General features: G+C 40.0%; 1 protein-coding gene and 1 pseudogene across 6 annotated transcripts in view; one reads left to right on the top strand and one right to left on the bottom strand.

Annotated features, from left to right (window-relative positions):
• METTL25 (methyltransferase like 25) overlaps window positions 1-13,373 on the bottom strand; it is a 178,432-nt gene that overhangs the window by 164,349 nt on the left and 710 nt on the right. Inside the window, exon 1 of one of the 6 annotated variants that reach the window (XM_059936625.1) lies at window positions 12,637-13,034. The exons of the other annotated variants lie outside the window; for them this stretch is intronic. Coding sequence (XP_059792608.1) covers window positions 12,637-12,649 — 13 coding nt within the window. The 5' untranslated portion in view covers window positions 12,650-13,034. Of the gene's footprint in view, window positions 1-12,636; window positions 13,035-13,373 lie in introns of those variants that run through there. 6 annotated transcript variants of the gene reach the window in all.
• LOC132373444 (LIM domain-binding protein 2-like) lies at window positions 10,487-11,434 on the top strand (annotated as a pseudogene).

Genomic DNA, 13,373 nt, shown 5'->3' with positions numbered 1-13,373 from the left:
GGGATGCCTACTATGTGCAAGGTAATAACTGAACCTGATAAAGCTAATTTGTTAACAACTCGTGATTCATCTAAGGGATATAGTGTCTTATCACTTGTGAGGCATGTGGGCAATGAATGTTCAGTGTGGATTCCAGAGGGCTCAGCAATTCCCAGTTAGAATTCTTTTGAGATGCCACATGGGATGCGCTTACTCAGGTCTTTGCACTTGTTTTTTCCTCTGATACCATCTTCTCTCAGATAGTTTCATGGGTCTCTCTCTCACTTCCTTTGTCTTTAATCAAATGTCACCATTTCAGTGAAAACTTCTCTGACAACCCTATTTAAAACTGCAACCTCACTCAACCTTCATTCCTCACTGATCCTGTATCAATGTTTTACAGCACTTATCACCGTCTGACATAGTAAGTAACGTGCAAGAGGACACAGATTTTTGTTTACTGCTGTATCCTGAGAACCCAGAATGATGCTTGTCATATCACGTACTCAATGAATGAATGGGTAAATGAATGAGCAAGAACTAGGTCTGAATTCTGGTTCTCAGACTGCCTCTCCCTCTGTGGCCATGAGCAATCTATTTATCTGCTCTAAGACTTGATATCTTCATCTATAAAATGGGGGCAAATATCTACTTTACCATATTTCAAGGAACACACATATATATGCACATAGGCATATATGTAAATATGTACATATACATATATACATGTAAGTATTTAATTACACACACACACACACACACACACACACCCCATCCTAAAACAATGTCTAGAATATAGTAGGCAACTCCCAAAGCACAAAGTCCGAATTAGGTAACTGAGTGTCCTAACACAGCACTTGGGACTTTGTTGGAAGAATGTGGGGCAGAAAATACTCAAATATTTAGGCCCAGAATACCATATAGGCTACTAGAGAAGAACTTGAAACAATGATCAATACAAACACTCAGTTTCTAAACACGGGGCCTGCTGGGAGAAAGGAAGTTTGGGCTCTGGAAGTTGGATGCAAGCCCTCCATTGTTAGAATGAAAGCATGACTAGGGACAGGTAAGCTGCAACTTGAGACACAACGTGCAAGTCCAACAGCCAGCACTGGGTTCTACAGTGTAAGTAGGTTGAAAGCAAGAATTTCTCAGTGTTTGGGAGCCCAGTGGTTAGCAGTGGGCACCAAGTCCTAGAATCAGCTTGAAAGCTCAAGGGAGAATTTTATTACCAATGATATTTCTTACTAAATTTGAAGTGAAATTCAGTAAATAGATTATAATCCTGACCATGCCTTAAAGACCTAATATAGTTTCAAGTCTGCTTTACTATTGTGTTTTAATTTCCTATATTAGAAGTCTCTATTTTCAGAAAATAACCAAAACCAAGAGATAGATTACTAGAAATTCCACAACTTCAAACTCCATTTAAAATTAGAAGCACTGAAGAATAAATTAAATAAATATTTGTAAATATTTTCTGAAAAATAAATTCAATTTAATAAACCAAATATGATTTTGTGAGCAAAACACAAAATAAATTTTAGATTCTAAAACTTGAAAAACTGCTTTATAATTGTAAAGAATACTTTAAAAACGAACCTATTTCAGTGCAGTAAGTGCTATGAAATCAATCTCTTTGTTCTTCTCTTGTCCCTACCACAGAGATCTCACTTCCTATTTTCAGCTGCTATTTTCTGAACACCACGGTAGGCTCCACTGCCCCACAGTGCCTCAAGGATGGCAGTATCTTAGTAACTAACACTGCCATTGATCTCTTAACTGAGAAGACCAGTATTTCCTTTCTATACACACATTGACTTAGGCCTAGACTTCCAGGCTTTCAAGAATAAAAAAAAAGACTTCACAGCTTGTTTATTATTGAGGCAGGAAAAATAAAGGACTTTTTGTCCCAGGTAAACGGTAATTGTAAGTAAAATTAAATTACTAATAAGGGATTTTGAGAGAGTAAAATTAAGTCACACTTGTCTCTTAAAATTGTACTTTTTTCCATTGTACATTTCATTAACTTGAGTTTAATTTCATCTGCTATTCTTATTCTAAACTCCACTACTTACATTTCAACATTAACACAAAATAGATGTGTGTCTATTCTACTCAACTGAATTCAGTTATAATCATCTGCCAAGTAAAAGGAACTTGCAAGAGGAATCTGCATTAAATATACACTTTCTCTAGTTCCTACCGGACCTCCAGCAGATCCTGCTCCGATCTTGCTCTTTACTTGTTTAATTTTTGTAAATGATGTGTAAAATTCATAAAAACCAGATCAATTTTATTCTTTAGGGACCATTATTTAAGGTGACTGCAATAGAGAAAAAACAAATAAAATGCCCGCCTAAACTTTACAATCGCCATTCTGATTTTAATGATCAAGAAAGAGGGAAGAATTCATTTTCAGTAATTGTTATTGGTATTGCCTAAAGATACCAGTCTAATACTCTGCGGCTATATTGGAAATGCAGTTCCCCTCACAAGGGAAGTTTCAGAACTTCATAAAGATTAAAGAAATGTTGAAAGTATATATCATAATAAGGAACAAAAAGCGACAAGGAAAAAAAGAAGAATGAGTACAAGTGCTGGTCTAAAGCAAGATGAAGTCAAAGAGCTCTGTAATACTAATAATGCTTTCAACCAGCGGTTCTTATCCTGAGGTCTAAGAGCTAAAGAAGCTTATGAATCACGGAAAGCTATCCGTAAAGTTTTACATCTATGTGTGAGCATATATGTCTCTTTTTAAGGAAGAGGTACGATAGTGTTCATTTGAATTAGCCTTTTAATGGGATTTGTGACCTAAGAGATTAAGAATCACTATCTTTTACTCTTCCTCACCTTTTACTTTACCCATTGTTAATATTATAACAGACAATTCAACTAAGTATTTTTCCTCTGGCTTCTAGAGATCATTTTAAATATTTAAAACAACATAAAATTATTCTTTTATTCATTGGTAGATAGCTATTAATTCTTAATATAAATTTCATAGTTTTAAAATTAATCTAACTTTGAAAAGATAACACTTTTCTCTCCAGTATTTTTAGTACTGAACAGATCCTCTCTTATTGTTGATGGTCTAACTTACTAGTCTGAGTTTTTTAGATAATGCCCATCTAACAAAAATAAATAAATAATTTAAAGTACCAAGCAACATAAAATGAATATCTAAACAAATAGAAGACACTCACATTTATTCTGATTGGCTAAGTATAAGCATAATTTAAGTAGAATGAGGGGAAAAAAATGCCATAGATAAGAGGAATTTTCATGAACTTTGTTTTACTAAACTTCTTAATAATTGAATGATATGGGGGAAATCAGAAGTTGGGGGGGGGGTAACCATTAAAAACTAGAATATAAATTCAAGTTCTAAATGGCCCCATCTAAAAGGAACAATTGGAAAGCACTTTCTATATATCAAATAAATAAAATATGATGACAAATTATCCTGAGTTCCCAAAGATTTGTTTGCATTTTTGTCACCCTTACCCATAATTACAGCAGCAACCCAGGAACTGGGCTGACAGTTGCCACTATCTTTTTGTTGTGTGAAATTATTTCCACACTTGAAGGCTGCTAAAAAGACCCAGAAAAATATAAAAAGGGAAAATAGAGTTCAGGAAAATACATATGGAAAGTGAAAGGATAAAAGTTAAATACAACAGAGTAAAACAGATGACGCTAATTATTTCTCTGTTGTTCTCACTTTCTATTTCCAACATGCTTTCTGGCTTCACGTGTTTCAAATTAAATGTGAGCACAATTTCAATGCACCATAATCACCACCATCACCACCAGCAAGAAAAAAATACTTAGAATGGCCAAGAAGCAATTTAATTTATTGAGATGCAATAAAAATACTTTAAGCGAAACCGCAACAAAATAATCTATCATAGGCAAAAACTTCCTGTGCTGTTCAATTAAAATGATAGTAAATTAATTATGCAGATGCTCACCAAAAGGAACCAATTCTAAACATTTATTCAGCACCCAATCCTGGTAAGGATCATGTAAGTGACGATAACAAGAAACAGGAGAAGTAGCATATGGCCTCAAGAAGCTGAAAGAAGAGAGTCAAGAGAGGCCCTGGAGGCTCTGGCAGAGTCTTAGAGCAGCCCTGGGCTTTGGCAAAGTCACAGAGGATGGCTTTGCAGGCACAGAAACCTGGATTTCCTGAGAGCTGAATAGGTTTTCCACAACTGATTCTAAGCAAAGTTATAAGAAACTGACTTTATAAACTTATTACTTTACATGGAGATAACCCATATCATTCATTTGATGAGACACTGTCTCCTAATTTTAGAATTACAACTAGAACAAATAAAGCCAGATATTCTTAAAGAAAATTTTAATCAAGCTGGGTAGCTGTTTGAGTGTCCTGTGTAGTCATGATCTATTTTGGTTTCATAAAATATTTTGGCTATCCTAACTCAGAATCTCTTCCGTTTTGCCTTTTGGAAGATTTTTCTATACTTATGAAGACCAATTAACTCCTGAAGACCAAAAGATAATTCACTTGAGAATGTTACAGATTTATAAATGTAGTCATTACTTCCTAAGGACACAGCCTAGTTCCCTTGAAGTGGGGAAAACAAAATCTTAATCCCTGAGATGAGATATAGGAGATTGTTTTATCAATAAAGTATTTAGAAACTATCACTACTGGCTTTTTTCTGCAGATGGTTAATCTCACCCATATATGTGATAAACTTTCAGAAATTTTAGCCTGAAATGATGCCTGCCTTGATTTTATCCCCAGATTCCCATGGTATCTTTCTGTAATTTTCAATGTACTGAATGAAGTACTGCATTTTCACACAGGAAAAGAATAGCAAATTAAGTTAAAAAACCTATGAGCTGGATCGAGTCATACAAAAACAATGACGACAAACATAATATGGACAGAAATCACACCACAGCTATCTAGTTCAGTACCATATTTGCACGGGTACCTTCAATAACATTCTTTATAGATCTATGCTTCACTTCATTCTTCAAGAATAATTTACTCATCTATATGCCAGAAACTGTTCAATGTGCTAAGAACACAAAACTGAAAAAGGCAAACACTGTACTTTTGCTTTTAGAGAGTTTATAATCTAGTTGCAGATAGGGACAAGCCAGCGGACAATGACACCAGGATGACAGGTGTTGATATGGGAGAGTATATGGGGTGTTATAGGAGCACATACATTTCCAGATGTTCTTGAAAATTTATTTTTTCCAAGGAAAGAAAGACCTAATTACACCATCACCACCAACATCATCATTACCACAACCCTCATCATTTATTAGCCACAACTTATTGAATCCATGCTGTATTCCCAGTTCTATGTTAGGAGCCATATTACATCATTTTTCAGCTTTACTACAACTTTGTAAGATAGGTAATACACTTGTGAAAAAGGAAAAAAATAACAATCAGCTGTGACAGAGAGATAGCAGCTTATAGCTGGGGTGGAACTGGCGCTGGCACACGGACCACACTCTTCCCTATTAAATATGAAAGCGTTTACAGTAGTACACCAATATCAGACCAAGTCTGTGACCGTGCCAAGTCCACAACCATGACTGAGCACAGACAAAAACAAGAACATCGTGCAAACACAACGGCTTCCATGAAAGGAGCCCCACAGAGAGGCTCACATGGTTAGAAACTGAGGCCCTGTGCCAAGAGGCAGCACCAACTACCCCCCTATGTGAGTGAGACATTGTGGAGGCGAGTTCCCCAACCTCAACCAACTTCAGCAACTGCAGCCCCACCAGCAAGTGGACTGTGAAACCGTGAGACCCTAAGCCAGGTCCATCCGTTCATCTGTTGCTGAATTCCTACCCCACAGAAACTGTGTGAGAGCGTGTTATCAGCAACAGGTCACGTGTAACATTAATATAATTGTCAATGAGTGTGTACTCTTCCAATGAAAACAATTATAAGGGAGGTCGTATAATTAATATTAATACTGTGTTTCCCTTTAATTCTTAGGCTGTTTTCTTCTATTTCTTTGAACATATTTATGATAGCCACTTAAATCCAACATCTGAGCCCAATCAGGATCAGCTCCTATTAACTCATTTTCTCCCCCCTTGGGTCACACTTTCTTTTAATTCTCTGGACACAGCTACTTAAATCCAGCATCAGGGCTCACTTGGAATCAGTTTCCTGAGTATGAGTCATACTTTCCTGTTTCTTTGCACATCTAGTAGTTTTTGGTTGAAAAGCAGAATTGTGGATAATTTATTGTAGTGGATCTATTTTGTTTTCCTAAGGATTTTGTTGTTGTTATTCTACTAAGAAGTGAACTTGCTTGGACTCAGACTGAAATCTATCTCCCCCTCAGCGTGCAGCAGCTGGTGTCTCTGCTCAGTTGCTGATTTATTAGCCTGCCCCCTGAGGGTATCCCTGAGCCTGTGTAGTTCAGCAGGCAGATAAAGATTTGGGTGGATTTGATAGTCAGATTGGGGGGCTCATCCTCTCTGCGGTTACATTTGTTTCCAACGCTCCCCAGCCTAAATTTCCAGTTGCTCTGCCAGCCCTGAATTCTGCCCATTGATACAGAAATTCAATCAGGCTTTCGATTTTTGCCACCCAAGCTGTGTACACAGCTTGGGGAATATACTCTGTCAAAGGTGCAGCAAGTCTGCACATCTTGCCAGGAGCTCTGCCTTTCAAGGGTTCACCATCCCGCTAGTTTCGTCAGTGTTTTTGCTGGATTCTCTTAGTCTCCCGTGCCCACATGTGCACACGTGTGTGTGTGTTTGGGGGTGGGGGTGGGTGTGTCTATACTTCATCCAGGGTTTTAGCCAGAGTTTATATGCACATCTTAGATCTCAGCCCTTCTGTGGCCCTCCTTCCAGAATGTGCTCCTTAAATTTCCATCTGCTCTCATCTCTGAACTCTGTCGTGGCCATCTTGAGCTGGGAAGAATGTCCTTTTCCACTGCCAGATCTAGGGGGATTTGGAGCACCCCCAGCAAGAAAGTCATGAATTCACAGTTCTTCCCAATCAGTAGCAGTTTTCCAACAGCAAACTCTGCTCGTATTTCTGTCCCACTTTGGTTACCTTCCAGAACCTTCCAATAGTTTTTAATAATCCGGTCAGTGTTTGTCATTGCTTCCTGCTGGAGGAACTGCCCGACCTCTTCAAGCAGCCATTACCTGAAGCCCACCCTGGACTATTTTAATAGCCTTATCCTGTCCTCCTGCTTCCACCCTCACCTCCTCCTCCCTCACCTTCTCCACAGAGAAGCCAGAGTCATCCCTCTGAGACATAAATCACACAGCATACCCCCTCATGAAGTCCTTGAAGAGCATTCCATTCCACTCGGAGTAAAAGCCAAGCCCTCAGTATGGTCTGCAAGTCCCACATGACGTTGCCTCAGGCCGCCACTCAAACCTCATCTCTGATCAATCTCACCTGGATGGCTCTGCTGCGCTCCCAGCACACCCAGCGTGTTCCCACTTGGTGCCTGCTATTCACCTGGCCTGACACACTCTTCCCTCAGATAGACCATTTTTCACTTTCCCTTCCTGGAAAACGAGTGTGTGTGTGTGCACGCGCGTGTATACAGTTTTCTGGGTATCAACCTTCACTAAAACATAGGCTCCACATACACAGTGATTTTATTGTGTTCAGTATCATAACAGTAGGGTCCAGAACAGGGCCTGGTAGGTAGAAGGCACTCAGTAAACATTAGTCAAGTGAACGCATGGGTTAAGTGCCGCTCTTTGTTAGGCATTCCGCTTAACCCTTACCATGTATTTACTCACATAACTTTCAGACTGCCCCGTCAAGTAGGTACTATAATTATCCCCATTTTATGGATGAGGAACTGAGGCACAAAGAGTTGTAGCCCAAGCTAACCAAACGAGTAAGCGGTGAGGCCAGGACTTGAACCAGGCAGTCTGCAAAGCCCACTGCATTAGTCTGCTCAAGATGCCATACAAAATGCCACCGACTGGGTGGCTTATACAACAGAAATCTGTCACAGTCTGGAAACTGGAAGTGCAAAATCAAAGTGCTGGCAGAGCTAGCTGGTTCCCGGTGAAGCCCCTCTCCTTGGCTTGCAGACAACTGCCTTCTCACTGGGTCCTCACATAGTTTTCCTCTGTGTGCACCCTTCTGGCGTTTCTTCCTCTTCTTATTGGATTAGGGCACCACCCTTTTGACTTCTTTTAACCTTAATTACCTCTTTAAAGACTATCTCCAAATATAGTCACATTGGGGGTTATGGCTTCGAATTATGAATTTGGGGGGGGACACAATTCAAACCACAACACCCATAATTTATGCCCTTAAAATACAGTTATTTTCACCATCTTTCCTTTTTAATTGTGGAGAATTAAGATTGTTTTCTCTCTAGTTCTTTTTAGATGAACAGAGGAAAAGAAACTTTCAGGACGCTGACCAGGCCAGAATATGACCTGGCAAGAGAAATCTACTGAAATGGTTACACTGAGGATTTTCAGAAACAACTTGGTCTCATAAAATACCAAATGATTATGCCAAACATATGCTACTGTACTTTCACACACTGTGCATTAACTCAGTGCAGCTCTGGGAACTGTGTTTATTTGTAACTCCTCATATCAAGCTGGCAGAAAACCATACTTCTTGTGAGACCCTAATGGAAATCCATTTAGGTCTCCTTGCTGCTCCTTGAACACACCACGCCTGCCCCCACATCAGGGCCTCTGCACTCCCTGTTCTCACTATCTGGAATGCTCTGCCTCCAGATAGCTTCATGACTCAATTTTCTCCTTATTTAGACTTTTTGTCCAGAGTTATTTCCATGAAGTTTTGCTAGGACAACCTATTTACAATTGCAAACATATCTTCCTCCTGCCCATCCCCTTATTTACTCCTCTCTTTGCTACTTGATTCTTCTCTGTGGCACTTTAAAAAAATTATTTCTATTCCCTCTAGAATGCAAGCAAGATGAAGATGCGGATTTTTATTTGCTTTATTTACTACTATTTCCCTAGCTCCTAAAAAAGTACTGGCACACAGCAGACACTAAGTAAATGTTCCCTGAATGAATGAATGAATGAACAAACTTCCCCAAGGTCACAGAGCTGGAAGAATTGGAATCTGTACCCTGTCTGACTAAACAGTATAAACATTAAGTGCTAAATTATACTTATAGAGAAACTAACAATTCTTTAATAAGATACAAATCTGGTCAAAGAGCAAAAAATACTCTTCTCTGACACAAACAATAGACTTCATATAGTAATGGAGAAAATGTCCATATTTACATAATCTTTACATAAACAAAAATTAATATTCCTTACAAGCATACATTATAAAAAATTCATTATTTGTAATACTGGAGGTGGCAGACCATTTGTACAATTGAATATCTTGTATATAAAATTTGTCAGGGTCAGAGACATTTCAAAGGTGAATAATCTAGTCTAGATTCCATTATTGTTGAATTGACACAAAATTGGTTGTGTTTCCCAAAAGATGTATTTTATTCCTAGCTGAGAGAACAAATAAGTGGCATCATTCATTTATTTATTCGTCAAATATTTATCAACCACCTACTCTGACCAGGCACCATTCTAGGCACTAAAGATACAACAGTGAACAAAACAATTCTTACATTCTTGAAGGGGAAACAATAAAAACAAAACAAAAAATAAGAAATGTATCCAGGTCATAAAAATATCAGTTTTGATAATAAATGCCCTTTGTAATTCAATCTTAAATAATCCAGAAAAACCTTTATCACAGTGGTAAAGACCTCAGACTCCGTGGAGTCAGATGACCCAGGCTTGCATCTCCATTACAAGCTGTGCCCCTAGTAAATTACCTCCTCAACTGGCAATTTCACAAATGGGGAAAACAGAACCCATCTTGCCAGACTAATGTAAATATTAAAAGAGAAAATATGCAAACAAACAATACACTGCAGGGAAAATAGTAAATATCAATTAATCCTATTATTGTTATTATTAGGATATGTAAACAATCTAATTCTTCCATTGTATGAAGCCTAGGCTAAACCCATATGAAAGTCTTGGGCTTCATATTTAATTAGTTTCTTTTACTCTTTAGGAAGCCAGAATTAGTCATTCATTAACTCATTCAACAAATAGTCATTGAGTATTTAATTATGCATGCTAGATATTCTACTAGGTGCTGGAATACAGCAGGACAGACATGATCTTAAACTCTTTTGGAGTTTAAGTTGCCACATTATCATAGGTATTAGGTATTATGAGAGTGGTGACCCAGCACTGGAGCCTACCCGGCTCTTTGGTGGGGCTAATGGCCGACTCTGGGAGGGCTCACGCCCAGGAGTACTTCCCAGAACTTCTGCTGCCAGTGTCCCCGTCCCCACGGTGAGCCACAGCCACCCCCCGCCTCTGCAGGAGACCCTCCAACACTAGCAGCTACCGGCGGGACCCTCATCCCCCGTTACTTTAGCACTGTGTCTGTAATACTGACCTGTATTACGTTCTCAAACACTCGAAAGAATCCTACCACAGCTCATCCAACATGGTGGACTGCGGCCAGCGTGCGATGGTCACCCAGCACGGGAAGCCCATGTTTACCAAGGTGTGTACGGAAGGCAGACTGATCTTGGAGTTCACCTTTGATGATCTCATGAGAATAAAAACGTGGCACTTTACCATTAGACAATACTGAGAGTTAGTCCCAAGAAGCATTCTTGCCATGCATGCACAAGGTCCTCAGGTCCTGGATCAGCTGTCCAAAAACATCACCAGGGTGGGGCTAACAGATTTCACCGTCAACTACCTCAGGTTGTGTGTAATACTGGAGCCAATGCAGGAACTGATGTCCAGACATAAAACTTACAACCTCAGTCCACCAGACTGCCTGAAGACCTGCTTGTTTCAGAAGTGGCAGCGGATGGTGGCGCCACCGGAACCCACAAGGCAACCGACAACGAAACAGACAAAAAGAAAAAATTCCACCAGCAGCACCTCCAGCAGCGGCACTGGGAACACTGCCAACAGCACGGGCGGCAAGAAGAAGACGCCAGCTGCCAACCTGAGTCTGTCCAGTCAGGTACCTGGGCTAGGAGCGATCCTGAACTGCAGCCTCAACCCTGGGAGGGGTGGAGACCTGTGCCATTCAACAGCAGTGACCCCTTCTGGCCAATTTAAGGAGAAGCCTTGAGGGGCCCTGAAGGAGTCACTTCAGTCCTCCTCAGAGGATGTGATGGTGGTAGGAGAGCCAGCTCTGATGGGAGGTGAGTTTGGGGACGAGGACGAAAGGCTAATCACTAGATTAGAAAACACGCAGTATGATGCAGCCCACGGCATGGACGACGAGGAAGACTTCACCAGTTCACCCGCCCTGGGGAACTGCAGCCCATGGAACAGTGAACCTCCCACCACTCAAGAGACCAAATCAGAAAACCCCCCACCCCAAGCTTCCCAGTAAGACTGACCAGCTCCAGAATCCACTGTCCATAGCCCAAATCAGAAAACCCCCCACCCCAAGCTTCCCAGTAAGACTGACCAGCTCCAGAATCCACTGTCCATAGCCCCTGTAAGTTACAATCACTATTTCAGATCCTTACTCACAGCAGAGAAAGGAAGAGACATTAAAACTTTTCCATGCAAATACCTATTTCTAAACCGCAGGGATCTGAGTTTCTTTCTTTTTTTTAATTGAGAGGATCGGTCCAAATAAACTTCCATGACCCCTCCCTGGAGGCCTTCACAGGTAACACAGATACTGGCAGTGATCGTAATTAAAATAAGAGCAAAAGCTAGGCTTCTCCTGGCTCGGTTTTAACCACATTTGTTAATTTCATTTCCCCCGCCCCACCCAACCATCCAACAAACGCCATATTGTCAATAAACTCTCAGTGCTCATTCTATGCTGAACCCAACTACAGACAGACTTTTTAATATTGTAAAATATTTTCTGCTTTTTGACTTGCATCTGAGAGTTACTTGTTTCAGTAAAAAAAGAAAAGGAAAAAAATCCACTTTTGGAAAGTAATTTAAATGTACCTTTTTTTTCCCCCTTCACCTTTTCTTTCATTGGGTAACAGCTAAGAGGGCCCAGCAGGGTAATTTATGGCCGAGCTAATGTCAATTGGTCCTTGATCCTGAGTTGGTTCAATCGAGCCTGAGTGCTGAAACAAGAAATGTCTTTTTGTCATCAAAGACACCAAGGCTGATTTTTATGTAAAGAAAGGCACTTGGCTCCTTGAGAATGTAGGCGTTTGTAAAATTTCTGTTGATCCAAATATTTTCAAGCCATGTAATCCATTAATTTTGTGGGCAGTTTAATAAATCTGAAACTCTTTTGTGTTTTTTTTTTTGTTGTATCTGAGTTGACTGTTGTTTCTTTTCATGGTATATTTCCTGTATAATATTTTGTAAAGCCCTAACCTGGTTCTTTTATGGGGACTTTTCTTTGGGAGCAATTCCAGTGTATTTATGTGAAACTTTATAAAAAAACTAATTTTCCATTTGCATATTAATGCGTTTCTCTATACGTGTAAGACAGTGGCTCCGTGTATTATAAAACAGCTGTATTTTATGTATGCTTTACTGTTAAGTGTGCCAATAATAAACTGTGTTAACGACCAAAAAAAAGAAGTGCCTAACTTTCCAACAATAAACAGTGACTTTAAAGAAACCATTATTTACCAAAATTTATCATAGGAAGGCCCGCTAGTGGTGCTTTGCCTTCAGAGAATGCTCAAGTGAATAAAGTTCACTAGCAAGGGCAAGGTTGGGACCGCCTGGAAACAAAGTAGAAGAAATCCCAGGATCCTGCTGGTGTCTTCTCATCATACTACTTCCAAAATGTACTTGCCTTAGTAGAATCTAAGTTTCAGTAGTAGATATTTTATAAACAGTTTTCAAAAGAGATAGCAAATATTCCCGGTCTTCACTACTACCATCCCAGCCCACAATCGTCTCATCTCTTCCTTGTATTACTGAAATGGCCTTCTAACTGGCCTCTCAGATTTGCCCTACTAGTCTGTTCTTCAAATAACTATCACAGTTATCTTTTCAAATGTAAAGTATATTAAAGCACTATATTGACTAAATGGTCCAAAGCTTTCTCATCCTACTTCAAACCCAGTATCCTTCCGAGGCCCAGAGGGCCCCGCACGATCCGGCTTTGCCTACTTCCCTGGCCGCACCTGCCACTGCCCGGCACCTGGCTTTAGCCACTCAGGCATCTGAACCTCAGCCCGCCCCGCTCTTTCCTGCCCAGGGCCTCCGCGATTCCGTGGCCTTGAAATCCCTTCCTGCGGCTCACTGCAGGCCGGCGCCTTCTCATGCTCATGACCAACAAGGTGAAAGCAGCCTCCTCACACAGTCGCTATCACAGTTGACTGGTTTTATTTTCTTCTTGGCCATAATCACCATTTTAA

This window comes from Balaenoptera ricei, chromosome 10 (assembly GCF_028023285.1).
Source record: "Balaenoptera ricei isolate mBalRic1 chromosome 10, mBalRic1.hap2, whole genome shotgun sequence".
NCBI classification, from domain to species: Eukaryota; Metazoa; Chordata; class Mammalia; order Artiodactyla; family Balaenopteridae; genus Balaenoptera; species Balaenoptera ricei.
Note: the sequence above shows the minus strand (reverse complement) of the source record. Positions and strands in the feature narration are given on the sequence as shown.